The sequence below is a fragment of the Erythrolamprus reginae genome (assembly GCF_031021105.1).
Source record: "Erythrolamprus reginae isolate rEryReg1 chromosome 13 unlocalized genomic scaffold, rEryReg1.hap1 SUPER_13_unloc_2, whole genome shotgun sequence".
NCBI lineage: Eukaryota > Metazoa > Chordata > Lepidosauria > Squamata > Dipsadidae > Erythrolamprus > Erythrolamprus reginae.
The window spans coordinates 128847-147095 of record NW_027248446.1 but is presented as its reverse complement, the minus strand read 5'-3'; the positions used below and the strand labels follow the sequence as shown (position 1 = coordinate 147095).

The 18249-nt window shown below is 37.1% G+C and overlaps 1 protein-coding gene across 1 annotated transcript in view; it reads right to left on the bottom strand.

Annotated features, from left to right (window-relative positions):
- Nucleotides 1–281, bottom strand: part of LOC139155156 (vomeronasal type-2 receptor 26-like) — a 52089-nt gene extending 51808 nt beyond the window's left edge. Inside the window, exon 1 of the mRNA XM_070730239.1 lies at nt 55–281. Within this exon, the coding sequence (XP_070586340.1) occupies nt 55–281 (227 nt within the window). The remainder of the gene's footprint in view (nt 1–54) is intronic.
- Nucleotides 282–18249: the final 17968 nt, after the last annotated feature.

The following is an 18249-nucleotide window of genomic DNA, read 5'->3' as shown; positions in this document are numbered from 1 at the left end:
GAAGGAGAGTATTAGAATAGAGGGAGTGCAACTCCATCATCCTGAATGACTTACAGATCATGGAAAATGAACTGAAGAGAAGGAGCCATGTTGAAAAACAACTTTCTATGCAATCTTGCCGTTACAGTGGTGACTATACCAATGAGATGGTCTCCTGGGCTGTAAAAGCTCCATGGTTGTTTTCCATCATGGTGCTCCAAACTCAGAGGGCATTTCCTTCTCAGCTTCCCAGAGACTAGATGGGACAAAAGCAGCAGCAGAAGCAGAAACAGGAGGTCCATAATTCATTGGGTGACTCAATCTCCTTCCTGTTCCTAAAAAGAATTAGAAGAATTCAGAGGACTCTCAGAAGGTGGACTATGATCCAGTTGCTTTCCTGATTCAAAGATAGCTTCACATGGAAATGAGAGAGACATACATGCAAGAGCATAGACTCTCCCTGTTCCCAAACTCCATATTCTCTGCTCAAAGTCTCCCCTGTTGGATTCAGCCAAAGAGCAGAGCTGAAACATTGATCGTGATTCTGCCTCTCAGGAGAGATCCCTGGATAATTCAACTTTGGGGAATTCTCTGCAGAGAAATGAAAGTGAAATTATCCCCCTATGGCAGATAATGGCAGGGGCAGAGATGGAATTAAATCAGTCATCTAGAATTGAGAGGTTTGGGAGCTCCATGCTTGAAACTGACTCTGGAGAGAATACATGGCAACTGTGGCTGAAGAAACAAATCTGAAATCTGTTGGCATAAAGACAAAATCCCAGGGGCCAGTTAATGCCAGAGCATCTCACAGATCTGAAATAGCTGCCTGCTGAGTTAAAGCCAACATGTTTTTAACTTTATTTTCAAAGTTAAAGCTCAAAGGCCCCACACAAAAGGGCTGATGCAACTTTAGTGAAAAGCTAGTTACCAGAACTTTGTAGAGTTTAGAAAAAAATATTTCTTTCTCTCTTTCACACAAACATACAGACAAACACAGAGAAAAGTTGGGGGGGGGGGGAAACACCAGGTGAAAATAGATGGAGAAATTCTGGCTGCCTCTCACACCATGTGAGGAAGGGAGGGGAGAAAGGGAGCTCAGGAGCCTTTTGGTGGAGATGAATAGCTGATTTTATGTTGCAGGGCCCCTTCTTTCCATGCATGGGGCAATCAGGGGAAAGCCAAGCCCAGACCCATAGAGAAGGCACAGGAGGGCCAGGAAGGAGGAGGGGATCCGGCGCATTCCTGGGAAGAGTCTAACCTGGTTTATGGGTCCCAGGGTTGAGTGTTGGGGGAACAAAGAAATTGGGGTTTCTCCCGCTTCCTTTGGGCTCCGTGTCTTTCCAGGAGAGGCTCCTGTCGGGGAGAAGCCATGCAGGGCTGGGTCTTCCAAGGGGGATCCAAGGTTGCCCTGGAGGAAAAGGCAGCTGGCCTCACCCTGGAGGGGATCATCCGTGACCCTGAGGAGGATGAGGGTCCCTGTGACCCCCCCCCCCCAGAGAGCCCAGCTCTGGTGACCCTCTTCACTGCAGCCTTTTCTGGGGAAGGGGCTTAAGCCCCTGGACCTCCCTCTGCAATTCTAGGAGGTTTTGCCTCTTTCTCATCAACCTCAAAGCTCTGGATTTTGCCCTTTATTTGATACCGCCCCCCCTTTGACATGGCTCCTCCAGCCTCTTCTCCATCAGGCTGGAGGATTTGAGTGCAAAATCTGCTTTTATTAGGAAATCCTACTCAGATGCAGCCCAGAATGAGGTGAAAAGGGTCAGAGAAAATGATAGAATAGTTAAAATATATTTTAAAACATATATTAAATGTGTTTGTGTGTGTGTTTGTGTGTATGTGTGTGTGTTTTCTGTCAAATCACCCTGGTATATCCAAATATGGAAGGAACTTAATGTTTCCTTTTCCCTCTCGGCCCAACCCAGGGCCATTTCTAAGGCAGTTAATTATTATTATTTTCTTAGCCAACAAACTATATTCTGTATGTGTAACATATTTTTGCTGAATTTGAAAATGAAGGGAGACTAGTATAGATCTATTTCAGCCTTGTTGTGGCCTCATCAGCTAGCCATACCCTCACTGGGATTTGAACTTGCAGAAAAATTCAACCTGGATATGACGGTCAGAGCGATCAACCAGTGGAACAGCCTGCCAGTGGAGGTTGTGAACGCCCCAACACTCAACACATTCAAGAAGAGATTGGATTGCCATATGGCTCAGGGGGTGTAGGGTCTCCTGCTTGAGTAGGGGGTTGGACTAGATGATCTGCAAGGTCCCTTTCAACTCAAATGAATGTTTGCAATCATCCCACTTTCCTTCTTTTCTCTTTATTTCACTTGTTTCTTTATTGAGGGAGAATTGTCTAATTTCCTGAGTGATCTGGATTAACAAAGCTTCTCTCTCTTTGTCTTATTTGGTGGAAGTCACTGAAATCCAAAAATGGGATGGAATAAAAATCTTTAACAACTCCAGATCATTTTCCTCTCTCCATCCAAACTTGAATTCATCACTTGAATGCTAACTTTTGTCTAAAGTAGTGGTTGAAACGGTTGTAGTGGTCCCTGCACGGCCCAGTTCCATATGTTTTATAACTGCTGATTGATACACAATTCCGGATCCTTATGGAAATAAATGAGGTTTTTAAAAAATAATTGGTAAATGTTTCTCACATTAAAAACATCTTCCTCCTTTTTTGATTGAATTACAGTATTTTGAAGCCTTTTTAGCAGCCAGATAAAAAAAATTCCTTCTACAAATAATGGTGCATTTGTGACCCTTAACTCTGGTGGAGAATTATCTTCATCCCACTTTTTCATAACTCATTAAAATGTCAAGGTGATGGGTAACTATCAGTTGCCTCTGGTTTTGGATCAGGGTTGGCTTGAGACTCAGTCAGCTGGTGGAGACAAAGAAGATTAAATTGAGGGGGGGAAAGAATTTTCTTGTTTCTATTCATGATGATCTAATAATAACATGAACAATATTTGTAAATGACTTTCTCTATGAGTGACTTTAATATACTATGGTGTATTTTCCTTATTCAATTGGTCAATAAGAATCCCCAGCTCCTGCACAATCTCACATTTGGCCACAACCTCCCTGATATCTAAGAGAATACACTTGGCTCTTCAGAGGCCTTGCTGGAGATGCTCTCTGCTGGAGAAGCCCATGTTCTCAATGATAGTGGTGGGAGGAAGGACCACTTCCTTTGGCTCTTCTTAATGCAGCTGACAGGGACATCTCCATCCAGATGTCCACTTTAGGAGGCACCTACAAAGTCCCCCAGGTTCCTCTGTGTGTGTTTCTTTATTTGGCAGACTGAGTGGGGAGGTGGATAGATGAGTGACACATCCAACCGTATCTTCTCTATGGAATTCAGGAGCGTTTGTTCACTGCTGGAGATGTCCTGGCTGGGGAGGGGGATCCAGAGTGGGGAGGGGAAAGGGTCGGAGCAGACCTGTCCTACCATGACAACAATCCCACTGCTTTGGGGTCTTCTGCTGCACACTTGTGAAGGGGTCAGACAAGAGTACAGAGATGAACCATTGTTGAACAGTCTGGTCATCCAAGAGTTTCCAGGACTAAGGAAGGGTCCTGAAGGAATCAGGTCCAAAGAGCCATTCAATTTAATTCAATTCAATTCAAATCAACATTTATTATGGTTGCAAAAGCAAGAAAAATAACAAGAAAAATTAAAACACTGACAGTTTGTGCCCCAAGAATTTACAATTAAAAAAGCACAAACTGCTTAGAATTAAAATCAACACCACCATTTTCCACATGGTAACTGTAGTCCCTCTGAGGAAGTCCATGCTGCAGACTCTGGAGGTGTTTCTTAAGCTCTGACAGAACATTCCTCACCTCTTCGAGGTCTTTCTCACAGTCAGCCTTCCCTTGGATGAGATGGACATTTAGCTTGTGACCTCGCACAGTTCTTTGTGGAGTTCTTCACTGTATTTCACCACAGATTCATTCTCTAGCTCTAACTGATGACACAATCTTCTGCAGGTTTTCTGCAGGCCTTCCGTGGTGGTCTTAAATTGATCCAATTTCTCCTGGAGACAGCTGTGCTGTTCTTTCATCCATTGATTGTCTTTCTGGAATTCCTGGGTCTGAAAGTCAAAGGAGTCTCTCGGTTCATCAACCTGGACATTTGGACCATCAGTGGTCAGTGAGAGATCTCTCAAGGATATTGACCGCATGCCCATTTCTGACCTGTTTGAACAATGGAGAAACACAGTAACACCCTCTCTCAGCCAATTTTGCTAACCTGCCTTCTCACTCTGGCTTTTTCCTACAGCTCGTTCATTCATTCATTCATTTATTCATTCATTTATAAATACATACATACATATATACATACTTACATGCATACATACATACATACATACATACATACTCTATCTGGCAAATGGAATAGCAGTTTAGGTGAATTTACCCAAATCATTAAGCAGGTCAATCTCTATCTTTGGGGTCACAATATCCATCCAACTGGGAGAGACTGAAGCCAATTTTTGGGCCCCTAAACCTTGCAGTAATATGAATAACATAACACTTCAGATTTTTATTTTTATAAAACACATACCTTCTGGCATCAAATCAAAAGGGAGAAACCCAAAACCATAAGGTTTCTTTCCCACCTTAAGCGCAAACTCCAAAAGCGCTTTCCAAGGATCAACAGAAATATATTCTTTAACTAGTCATTTAGCTACCTCTGCTAACTCCCAATCAACTTTTGCAGCCATTATTTTCCATTCAGGGAATTACAGTTTTATCATTTGCTTATTATTTTATATCAGTTCTGGAGACCTCACCTACAAAAAGATATTGACAAAATTGAACAGGTCCAAAGACGGGCTACAAGAATGGTGGAAGGTCTTAAGTATAAAACGTATCAGGAAAGACTTAATGAACTCAATCTGTATAGTCTGGAGGACAGAAGGCAAGGGGGGGACATGATCGAAACATTTAAATATGTTAAAGGGTTGAATAAGGTTCAGGAGGGAAGTGTTTTTAATAGGAAAGTGAACACAAGAACAAGGGGGCACAATCTGAGGTTAATTGGGGGAAAGATCAAAAGCAACATGAGAAAATATTATTTTACTGAAAGAGTAGTAGATCCTTGGAACAAACTTCCAGCAGACGTGGTGGATAAATCCACAGTAACTGAATGTAAACATGCCTGGGATAAACATATATCCATCCTAAGATAAAATACAGGAAATAGTATAAGGGCAGACTAGATGGACCAGGAGGTCTTTTTCTGCCGTCAGACTTCTATGTTTCTATTATTTACTTGTATTCAATAGGACTTTATATTTCTTTACCCAGTGAAAAAAACATGGCTGCCCCCTTCACCAACGATTTTTCCTCTGCTTGAATAAGCTGCCCATTTCTCACTATTTTCTCCAACCGGGTAAGAAAAGGAGGAGCGTGGAAGAAGAGGGGAGGGGGGAAGAAGAGAAATGGCAGAGAACAAGACCCATCATTACCTCCCTCTCCTCAAGCGCTTTGCGGGAGGGCGTTCAGGACTTTTCCCCACTTGTTTTCCCCACCGCACGACGGGGGGGACACGACGACGATGAGAAAAGTTATAAGGGGGGGGGGGAAGAGCCAGCTCTAGAAGAGCCGCAGAGGGAAAACGGACAACATTGGAACAGCCGGAGAGGCGGAGCCAAACCGCCGGGAGGGGAGCACAGACGCCGATTGGTCAGGATGACAGTCCAGTAACGAGTGATGAGCGCAGTCCGCCAATGAGATCACCCACATTCAAATATGGGCAGAATCGAATGGCGTCATGAGACGCGGTGGTGTCTGGACCGTTAGGAAATTCTGGTAGGGGCTGCTGGCCAATGGGAGCCCGGGAATTGGGGCTGCCTGGAGGGCGATGTGGGGAGCCGGAAGCGGGGGGACACCCGAGAGGGGCCTGGAGGAATGAGGGACCTTCTGAAGACGCAGGGAGCCCGGGACGAGAAAGAAGGGAGGGAAGAAATATCGGTGCCCAGAATGTGAGAAGTCCTCCTGTAGATAATCCAATCTCCACAGAGGATCCACTCAGGAGAGTCACTGAATAAATGCCTGGAGTGTGGAAAGACATTCAGTCACAGGGGAAGCCTTTGCATACACCAAAGAATCCACATGGGAGGAACTGCAACTACAGTGCAGTGCAGCGCAGTTGAAGGGGAGTCCAGTCTAGTCCAGTTCAGTTCAGTCCACACTGCAGAACACTTATAAAAATGCCTGCAGTTAGGGTAGAATAGAACAGAATGGGAGAGGAATATTTAGGAAAGGTAGGTGGGTGGATAGGATAGGAATGGCATGCCGTAGCATAGCATAGAAAGAATAGAATGGAATAGCATAGCATTGGATAGGATAGAATAAAACAACGGAATGGCATAGGAAAGAAAGGTAGGAAGGTAGGTAGATAGATGGATAGAGGATATGATCAGAATGGCCTGGCTTAGCAGTATAGCAAAGAATAGAATGAATAGGAATAGCATAGCATAGCATAGGAGATAGAATAGAACGGAACGGAATAGGAAAAGAATAGGTAGGTAGGTAGGTAGGTAGGTAATATAGGATAGGAATGGCATGGTTTAACATAGTATAGCATAGCATAAAATGAATAGAATGGAATAGGAATAGCATAGCATAGGATATTGGATGGGATAGGATATAGGATAGGATAGGATAAAACAATGCAACGGAATAGAAATTGGAAAGGTAGGTAGGTAGATGGATGGATAGGATAGTACTGGAATGGCATGGCTTGGCTTGGCATGGCATAGCATAGGATAGGATAGAAAGAATGGAATAGCATAGCATAGGATGTTGGATAGGGTAGGATCTGGAGTGTGGAAAGGGCTTGAACACCCATAAAAATGCCTGCAGGATAGGATAGAACAGAGCAGAATAGCAATATTTAGGAAAGGATAGATGGATGGATAGGATAGGATATGATAGGATAGGAATGGCATGGCTTAGCATAGCATAGAAAGAATAGAATGGAATAGAATAGCATAGGGTATTGAATAGGATAGAATAAAACAGAAGGAATGGAATAGGAAAGAAAGATGGGAAGATAGGTATATAGATGGATATAGGATAGGAATGGCATGGCTTAATATAGTATAGTAAAGAACAGAATAAAATAGGAATAGCATAGTATAGCATGGCATAGAAGATAGGATGGAACAGAACAGAATAGGGAAGAAATGTAGTTAGGTAGGTAGTATACAATAGGAATGGCATGGTTTAGCATAGCATAGAAAGAATAGAATGGAATAGGAATAGCATAGCATAGGCTATGGATCGGATATAGGACAGGATAGAGTAAAACAGAACAGAATAGAAATTGGAAAGGTAGGTAGGTAGATAGGTGGATGGATGGATTGGATAGGACTGGTGTGACTTGGTATGGCATAGGATAGGATAGAAAGAATGGAATAGCATAGCATTGCATAGGATGTTGGATAGGATAAGATCTGGAATGTTGAAAGGGATTGAGGAGAATCCCCTTAGGAAAAGTAGGTAGGTGGATGGAAGGATAGGATAGGAACGGCATGACTTAGCATACTATATATAGCATAGCATAGAAAGAATAGAATGGAATTGAAACAGCATAGGATAGGATATTGGATAGGGTAGCATATAGGATAGGAAAGAATAAAACTGAACAACGCAATCGGAAAGGTAGTTAGGTAGATGGATGCATGGATAGATAGAGAGATGGATGGGTAGATAAATAGGTAGGTAGGTAGGTAGGCATGGCTTAGCATAGCATAGGAAGAATAGAATGGAATAGGAATAGCATAACATAGGATATAGGCTAGGCTAGAATAAAACAGAATAGAATGCAATAGGAAAGAAAGGTAGGTAGGTAGATAGATGGATGGATAGATAGATAGATGATAGATAGATAGGCACGGCCTACCATAGCAGAGAAAAAATAGAATGAAATTGAATAAGAATAGCATAGTATTCTTCCCTAATGGGTTTCCACACATGATTTGCTTTTATATTGATTCCTATGGGAAAAATTGCTTCTACTAACCAACTTTTCTACTTAAGAACCTGGTCACAGCCACCCCGAGACCGATCGCTGGGGTCTCGGGGGTAAGGGATTACCCCGCAGCTGCAGGAATGGAGAGCTGTGCCCAGGCGGCTGCCTGGACACAGCCATAGCGGCCGCCGAAAGCGGAAGCTTTAAAAAACACAACTGAAGTCTACAAAAAACAGATCGGCAGATAAAGGAGATCGTTAGCACCACACGGAGTTCTTTTGGTATCGAGACGACTTTGGAAGAAGAAGCTTTTTAACTTTAAGGCGAATCCACAAAAGAAGAAACCTGAAAGTGATATCCATTCGCTGAAGAGAAAGCCAGCCGGAACTACTTGTCTTTGTTACAATTAAGTATAACTTTCACTTTTTTCTAAACTAAAGATTATAGTGTGGTGTGTACACTTTCCCTTTTTACTTTTTCCCTATACTTTTGATATATAAATTTTCTTTTTTTTCCTTTTAAAAAAAGCTAAATAAAGTTAAATTTTGATTTGCTAAACACTGAGTGGATGAAGTAAAATATACCAATGAACTGAATACATCAACCTATGAACTGAATTAAATTGAAACTACGTTATTTGAATGGAATTCTACTGAAGCTATAATTATTTGAAATGAAATTTGGATTACTTACTCTATTTTTCTATTTTTAAAACTGTTGACATCATTTTTATTTCTCCTCTATTGTTGTTTTTGGACCTGATGGGACTATTTTTCTGTGTTATAATAGAGGAGTAAGGATATCTTTTGTACTTTTACTTTTTCTACTTTTTTTATAAAATAAAGAGACTCAGATTATTTTATAAATACCTGAATTTGGGAAGGTTCACTTTAATTGGATTTATTGCCAGAAATATTTTTCCTATGGACTAAGTGGAACTATTTTCTCTTTCTCAACACAAATTTGGAGGTGTAAGGATATTTTTTGTGCTTGTCTCTTCTCTCCTTGTTTTTTTCCATATAATAAGAAGACATTTATTTTAACTGGACATTGCATTTGATATTACAGTGGACACTTGCTTGGAGTATCCTCTTTTTTGAGATTTTTATTAAAGCATAATCTATATTTGGCATTTTTGGACTTAAAAGCTTCCTTTTTGCTTTTTTCTATTTTTGTTCCTCTCCTCACTTATTGGACCTTTCTTTTAGATTTTTTGGATATCTTTTTTTTCTCTCCTTCAATTAATTTTCTCCCCTTTCTTCCCTTTTAAAAGCATTTTTTTTTCCCTCTTTTTTGGTATCAAATAGCTATGTGCTAGAATATTGGCTTTTTCCTTTTCCCCACCTGATCCCCCCTTTAAGGAGTCTAGGAACTTATTGAAATATTTTTTTTTTATCTTTCTACCCTTTCTTCTCCCTTTTTCTTCTCCATTTTTTTTCCCTTTCTTTCTAATTAAACTAAAATAATTAATTATAGCATAAATTGAATTGAATTGATATACTTAATTTTCTTCTTTCTTTTTTTCTTCTCCTCTCCTTTGTTTTACCTTCTCATTAAGAATACATAAGATTTAGATTAAAATAATTTTTTAAAAAATAAAATAATAACAGTGATTTTGGATCATGAAAGGTTCCCACAGGGCACAGAGTGTGACATCAGTGACTACAATAACAACGCGAAAACAACCGACTACTCCTGTCCCAACCTCTACACCTAGGGTCTCCCCAACTTCATCACCGCTACAACAAAGGACCATACCTACAATGTTGGCCAAAGAGAAAGAAAAAGAGAAGCCTACGATGGACCCTAGTTTCCAGATTATCCAAGAAGCACTAGCAGACATTAAGGCATTACAAACCCAGGCAAAAACTCAAAGTGACACTGACAAGGAAGAAATGAAAACTTACTTACAAGAACTGAGGCAAGAGATGAAGGAGATGAAAGACGAAATCAAAAAAGAAATTGCGGAACTTAGAACTGAATTAACTGAAGTAAAAGGGAACGTTGTCGAAATGGATGGAAACATAAAAGTCATTCAACAAAAATTACAAGACAGCGAAAAAAGAATACAAGTGACAGAAGGAAAAATCCAAGATGTGGGACAGAGAGTAGAAGAATACGAAGACCGCAACTACGCAGCTCGCAGAGACTTTGACATAGCAATAACCAATTTAGAACTCCACTCTGCACAACATGGCCTGAGGTTTCAAAACATCGAAGAAGAAAAAGATGAAGATCTGCCTGAAAAAATGGCAGAAGTTATGGGAGCTATTTTGCAGCTAGACCCAACAGAACTGGTAAAGGAGATTGACGAAGTCTATCGAGTCCAGACTGGATACGTTAGGCGCCATAATTTGCCCAGAGAAGTCCACATCAAGTTCACAAGAAGAATTGTCAAAGATGCGATATTGAGATATGCAAAAAACGAGTCTTTCCAACGTAATGGAAAAGAAATTGCGATACTGAAACAAGTTCCAAGGAGAGTACGAGAGGCTAGAAGACAATATTATTTTCTTACAAGTATTTTAATCAGGAAGAGTATTACTTTTAGATGGCTGATACCAGAAGGTTTGACCCTAACATGGCAATCAACGAGAGTGAAAATAGAAAACGTAGAACAAGCACGATCTTTTTTGGCGCGCAGTGGACTGGACAATATCGCACAAATCCAGATTCAACCAAAGCCTAGCGACGAAACGATGGGGGCCACCGGTGGTGGAGGGGAAGAAGCGTTGGTGGTGAGACAGAAACAACTACAGATTTCACAGGACCTAATTTTGGATACACGACTCCGAGAACCAAAAGAACCCAAAAGGTACTACAAATAAAGATGACACACGATCTGAAAATATTTTCAGTCAATGTAAATGGATTGAATAACCCAAGGAAGAGAAATCAAGTATTAACTAAACTTACGAAACAAAAAGCCCAGATAAGCATCTTACAAGAAGTCCATATCAAAAAATCAAAAAGAAGTCTCCTTAAAAACTCAAAATTGGGAAAATTATATACAAGTTTGGCTAATCAAAAGAAAAGAGGTGTAGCAATGTATATTGATGATTTAATTGAATCCAAAGAAATATATAATGATGGTGATGGAAGGATTTTGATAGTACAATTAGACCTAGAAACAAAACCCTTAACAATTGTCTCAATTTATGCACCAAATGATAATCAAAAACAATTCTATAAAGACCTACATGAAAAAATTAATGAGTTATCAATTGAAAATATGATAATAATAGGAGACTTTAATGCAATAGCAGATGACCAAATGGATTATAATGGGAAAAGAAAAGAAAAGAAAAAAAAGGTAATATTACCGGCAACATTCTGGAAAATGAGAACAGAATTGGCATTAAAAGATGTATGGCGAGAACAGCATTTAAAAGATAAACAGTATACTTTTTATTCCAATCCACATAAGACATGGTCTAGAATTGATATGGCATGGGCCCCTACTCACATAATGGAACAAATAAGTGAAATAGAAATAGAAACAAATACTTGGGCTGACCATAACCCTCTATCCATATATTGGAAAGGTAAAAGGATAATAAAGAATTGGTCAATGAATAGAATTATAATAAAAGATCCTGAATATAAGAAGTGGATAGAGAAGGAATTAAAGATTTTCTTAAAAATAAATAAAAATGCAGATACTACTTCTCAAAATTTATGGGATACAACCAAAGCATATATACGTGGATTAACAATTTCATTTATAGCAAAAAAGAATAAAGAAAAGAAAGAATACCAAGAAACATTAGTAGAAGAACTAAGAAAATTAGAAATTTTAATGCAAAAAGAGGATAAGGAGGACAAATTGAAAAACCAGAGAGAATTAATAAGACATAAATTAAGATTAATAGAACAAGAATCAACCGCAGAAAAAATAAAGAGAGCAAAACAAGATTATTTTGAATATGCAAATAAACCTGGAAGATGGTTGGCATACAAACTCAGAAAAGAGAGAGAAAACAAAATTATAAAAAATCTGATGGATTCAAAAGGTACAATAAAACATAGAATAGAAGACAAAAAGGAAATAGTTTCGGAATTTTATAAACAATTATACAAAAAAGAAGAGATAAGCGAGGATTTAATTTTCAAATACTTGGAACAAATAGAACTTCCAGTTCTAACGGAAGCCCAACAGCAAAGACTAAATAGACCTATTACAGATATAGAATTAAAACAATCTATAAAGAATCAAAAAAATAACAAAGCGATTGGTCCAGACGCAATACCAGCTGAATTTTATAAACTAGATCTAGAAATATTCTCCTCTAACATGCTTGAGATATATAATCAAATATTGACAACAGGTAAATTACCAAAAACCTGGTCAGAAACTTTAATAACCTTAATACATAAGGCTGACACTAAGAAAGAAAAAATTGAAAATTACAGACCTATTTCATTGTTGAACGTAGATTATAAAATCTTTATATCAATATTTGCCAATAGACTTAAAGGTATTATAAACAACATGATACATAGTGATCAAAATGGATTTTTACCAGGAAGACAAATTAAAAATAATTTAAGAATAATAGTTAATACTTTGGAATACTATGAACAGCACCCTGAAAAGCAAATGGCATTTGTATTTCTAGATGCGCAAAAAGCATTTGACAACGTGGATTGGAATTTTATGAAAATACAATTAAATAAGATGGAAGTAGGAACAAAGTTTTTTAATATAATAGATGCTATATATTCTGAACAAACTGCTAAAATTATAATAAACAGTGAACAAACAGAAAAAGTAGTTATACAAAGAGGAGTAAGACAAGGTTGTCCAATATCACCATTGTTATTTATTTTAACTCTAGAAGTATTGCTGATAAAAATAAGAGCAGACCAGAAAATAAAAGGATTGAAAATTAGAAAAGAAGTTTATAAAACACAAGCATTTGCAGATGATGTAGTTTTTATTTTAGATGACCCAACAGAATCTATCATAAATTTAACAAATGTGATTGAAGAATATGGGAAAGTTGCAGGATTGAAAATAAATAAGGAAAAGACACAGATATTAACAAAAAATATGACTGAAATACAGAGAAAATACCTAGGAGACTTATCAAACATGAAGATGACGAAAAAAGTGAAATACTTAGGGATATGGATGACCTCCAAAGCCCTATCCTTAAAAAATGACAATTATTTAAAACTACTAAGTCAGATTAAAAAAGACTTAGAAATATGGAATAACTTACAATTATCATTTGTTGGAAGAATCTCCACAGTTAAAATGAATATTCTTCCAAAAATATTATTCCTTTTTCAAGTGATTCCAATAAATCCAGGAACGAAATTCTTTGCCGAACTGAATAAGATAATAAGAAAATTTATTTGGCAAGGAAAAAAGTCAAGAATAAAACAAAATTCATTAGAAGACCGTAAGGAGAGAGGTGGCCTGGGTCTTCCAAATTGGAAACTATATTATCATGCCACGGCTTTGACATGGATAAAAGAATGGCTCACACTAGAAAATCAAAGATTGCTTAATTTAGAAGGCCATGACCTGATGGTTGGGTGGCATGCATTTGTATGGTATGACAAGTTAAAAACCCACTCATATTTCAAAAATAATGTTATTAGGAAGGCATTGATAGAAGTGTGGAATGAAATAAAGAAAAACCATTTCTTAGTAATGCCAGAATGGATTTCACCCCTTGAAGCCATAGTACACCCAAATCTTAAAGGAAAAGGAAAGACTTGGAAATATAGTGACTTGTTAAACAATCAATTGAAATTAAGAACAAAACAAGAGTTATATGAGTTAGGTATAGATTTAGATTGGTGGCATTATATGCAGATTAGTGCCAGATACCAAACAGATGTAAAGACTTATATCTTTAAAAAAGAAAACAATGTACTGGGTAAATTACTATTCCAAAATCAAACAAAGACAATTGGAAATGTTTATAAATATTTACTAAATCATAGGACGATAGGTTGGATATTGAAAGATAATATGATCAGTTGGTGCAAAAATTTGGGCAAAGAGATTGATATAGATACTTGGGAAAAGATATGGACGTATAATTGGAAAATAACAAAATCAATTTCTTTTAAAGAAAATCAAATTAAGATGTTTTATAGATGGCACCTTCCACCATACAGAATCTCCAAAATGTTTCCTTCGGTATCGCCCATTTGTTGGAAATGTAAAAAAGAAGTCGGCACATACTACCATGCATGGTGGACCTGTCCGGAGACCAAAATATTTTGGAATAAAGTAGAGAATTGGATAAATGAAATAACAAAGGAGAAGATTAAAAAATCTCCTGAATTTTTTCTACTGGGTATTTCAAATATAAAGTATAAAAAAGAAATTTACTATTTAATAATACATATATTGACAGCAGCACGAATAACCTTCGCGCAGAAATGGAAAGAAAAGACGATACCGAAAGACACTGAGGTGTTTAAAAAAATTATAGAGTGTGCAGAACTAGACATGATGACTAAAAGGTTGAACAATCAAACTGAAACAGAATTTTATAAAATTTGGGATAAAGTATATGATTGGTGGAACGACAAAAATAGTATTAAAAATTAAATATATAAGAATAAATGACTATTTAAAAATCATAAGATAGAATTATATAGTTTATATAGTTTATAGTATAACTAATCTAGAAGTGTTTATATTATTTTCTTTTTGTATTAGTAATAATTTGCTTATTGCTTTTTGATATATACATATACATATAAATATATTATTATTATTTTTTGTTTAAAAAAATATATACAAAGAAATTTAATCAACAATCTTAATTAAAAAAAAACTGTAATTAAATGTAATGACAATGTAATCTTCGAGTGTGGCTTTTCTGCTTAGATCTTGTAATAGTTAGTGTTTTTTTTTATTCTGTATTAGTTAGACTTCTATGATAAGAGGAGCAATAGTAGCTCCTTAAATGTTTAATGTTGTATGTCTTTGTTTGTTTTACTTTGAAAATAATAAAAAATATTTAAAAAAAAAAAAGAACCTGGTCACAGAAGGAATTAAGTTCTTAAGTAGATGTACCACTGCATAATGTAGAGAAAGAAGAAAAAAAAACTTTCTTCAAAATGTCATTGCTTCTCATCCATTTCCTTTTAATTTCTCAGCCATTTCCTTTTCCCCTCATTCCATATTTCCTTCCAACTTTTTCCAACCACTTTCTTTTTGTATTTGTAATTACTCAATCTCCCTTTCCTTGTATTATTCCCAATCTTTCTTTTATACTCGTAGCAACATCTCTTTCTTTTCACTCTTCTCTTTCTCAACTCAATTTTCTGTAAAAAAAAAAAAAAAAGCCCTGCTTTTCCCCTCCTTTTATAACCCCATACTGCTCCTCCACATCACTAATTTGAACATTTTCTCCTTCATCCAAATAAACCCCAATAACATCATTGTGCTTATCGTGTTATTTATTTACATTATCATTTATCGAAGTGTCATTATCAATATTCTTCTTATTTTCTATTGTTGTCTCCTCCATTCCTCCATTCTTTTCTTTGTCCCACTCAATCATTTCAAAGGTTCTTCCAAGATCATCAAGAAATTGTCTGGCAAGATCAATAAGCTCTTCACAGTCAATTCTCTCCATATCTTTAAGGTCACAATCCTCAATTTTTGAAATAAAATAATAATAATCTTTTATTTTTGCAGGGACAGATCAGTTTCAATTTCAGCTTTCAGCTTTCCTTCAAAGTTATCATCAAATCTCACATCAACCAGGCACCAAATTTCACTATTGGTTCAGCTGCTAATGTGTTGTATTCCACGGCCTTCTGTATTTAATCACTATTCGGTTCAACACTGCTAAGATCCAATTGTTCTTTCCAAGCAATAACAAGTTGAAAGTCTATTTTTAAAAGTCCTCTCCATATCTTTAAGGTCACAGTCCTCAGTTTTTGAAAGTTTTTGCATTCTTGCAGTGGATAGACAAGGGCTAAAATGATGATGTTGTTGTTGTTGATGATGAAACCAATGCTAGCCTCTGTTCTGTTATTTATGATTTATGATTTAAATAAAATTTAAAAACTCAATTTCTTCCATTTGTTTCAGTTTTCTTTCCATTTGGTTGCTTTCCTCTACAATACGTGCTAATTCCTCTTCCAACTAAGATGCAGAAATGAGAAGAAGCGTACATCAGTCACAGAATAGAAACAAGCAAACCCAAAGAGAAGCTTATGACAGGATTGTAAGGGAATTGAATGACTTACAGCTGTTATTCTGGCATTCTTTTCGGCCAGCTCCTCCTGATACTTAGCTGTTACTTCATGGATGTGCTCCGTCTGTTTTCTTTGGTGGTCTCTATATTTCCGAAGACACATCTGGCAAAAGAAGACATCTTGAACATCTTTGAAAAAAGGAGGCGAATCTACTAAGTGTGATACTGTGTCTAGACTAGGGGTCAGCAACCCGCGGCTCTGGAGCCATATGTGGCTCTCTCAGCCCTCTGCTGTGGCTCCCTGTTGCTCAAAATATGTGTCACAACTTTTCTTTTCTGTGGGGAATAGATCCAAATGGTCTCTGAGTGTTCAAGGTTGCCCGACCCCTGCTCTAGACTTTATTGCTATTAAAGAAAAAACTACAAGACCCATAGAGCTGTCCTCCCTAACCACTGTTAAGCAACAATCCTCATGACATCACCTAAAGTTTGCCTCTAGCCAGCTGTGGGGACAGCTGAAGTTGCCTTTAGCTGCTCTGCTGTTTCAATGATGTTATAATGGCCCTTTTCTTCCAATAAAAACCTTGTTGTATGAAGAATTGACAGTGCCTCTGAGATAGTGTTGATGACAACGTGGTCAGAGGCTTGGATCCTCCTATCTCTAGTTTAGTGTAAGGTGACTCTGGGCCTCCTGACTACTAATTGTATGGATTTGAGGCAGCTGTTTGTAAATTGTCAAGAATTCATATGGGTCAGTGGTAGAAAAATACTATTAAATCAGCCAGTCAGTGCCAGCTTCTATCCGTCTTTCCTCTGACATGGTTCTGGTCCGATTATCATAGAAGACTTTGGTACATGTACTGTTCTGGAAGGCTGTCCTGTGGATGTGTTTAAATTAAAAATATTAACACAACTCACCAAGAAACCCAGAAAGAGGTGATGTAATTCTTTAAAAAAAATATTCAGGTAAAAAAGTTATTCTAAAAATTATCCTAAAATAATCTTACTTATTCAAAAATTCTTTTGATTCCTATTTTATTTCATTATCAAATTGTAATGTCTATCATGAAATTATTTATGTCATGTTATCTGTCATATTACCTTTTAGAATTCTAAATCCTAGAGTCAGCCACGGAAACTAACAAGCAAACAAATAAAACTGAAGATCTCTTACCTCAAATACAGCTTTTCTTACATAATAGAGGAAAATATCCATGATGGAAATAAAGTAAACCCTAGCTAAGCTAAACTACTGTTTAATATATTAAACAAATATAACATACGAAATATACGGAAACAAATATTATAATATATATATAATATACTGTATTATAATATTATAATATATATATAATATATATATAATATGAAGTAAATAGATGAATAAGTAAACAAATAAATTTTGTAAAATAGAACAAACCTAAACTACAGCAATAAAATTAAATAAAAACAGAAGCAACTCAACCAACCAATCCTCAGTAACTAAGTAAAGCACCCACACAGAGATAAAAGCTCAGGTGAATAATACCTTTCATTCAGCCCACCCAAAGGTTTCATTTACTTTTCCTTTGTGAGCTCATGCACCTGTCAGAAGGATTATGAGGTGTGACCTCATGAAGGAAAAGCCAAGCAAACCGAATAGCTGAATTAATTCTACTCAGTGTTTTATCTATTTTTCAATTTTGGTAGAAAAGTAAATACCAAATCCTGCTGATGCGTTTGGTGGAACAAGAGGCTGAAGTAACAAGAAAAATGCAACAGAAAAATTAGTGTCCCTGAAGAAAGCAGGGAGATGTCTGGAGAAATACTCACCGTTAAGAGTGCAAAAGTGGTAAAAGAGCAGGAATTATTTATGCCTATGGGAGAGTAAATTACACTGTGGATGTTGCTCCTACAAACTTCAAGAAATACACAGTATTTTAACTTAACCATTCAGAGCGTCCCTTTATTTTCTGGCCTGAGCTGATGAATTACATAGAGATAGTCCTCAATTTACGACCACAATTAAGCCCAAAATTTATGTTGCTTAGTGAAAAATTTGTTAAGTGAATTTTGCTCCATTTTAGGAGTTTTCTTTCTACACTTGTTAAGTGA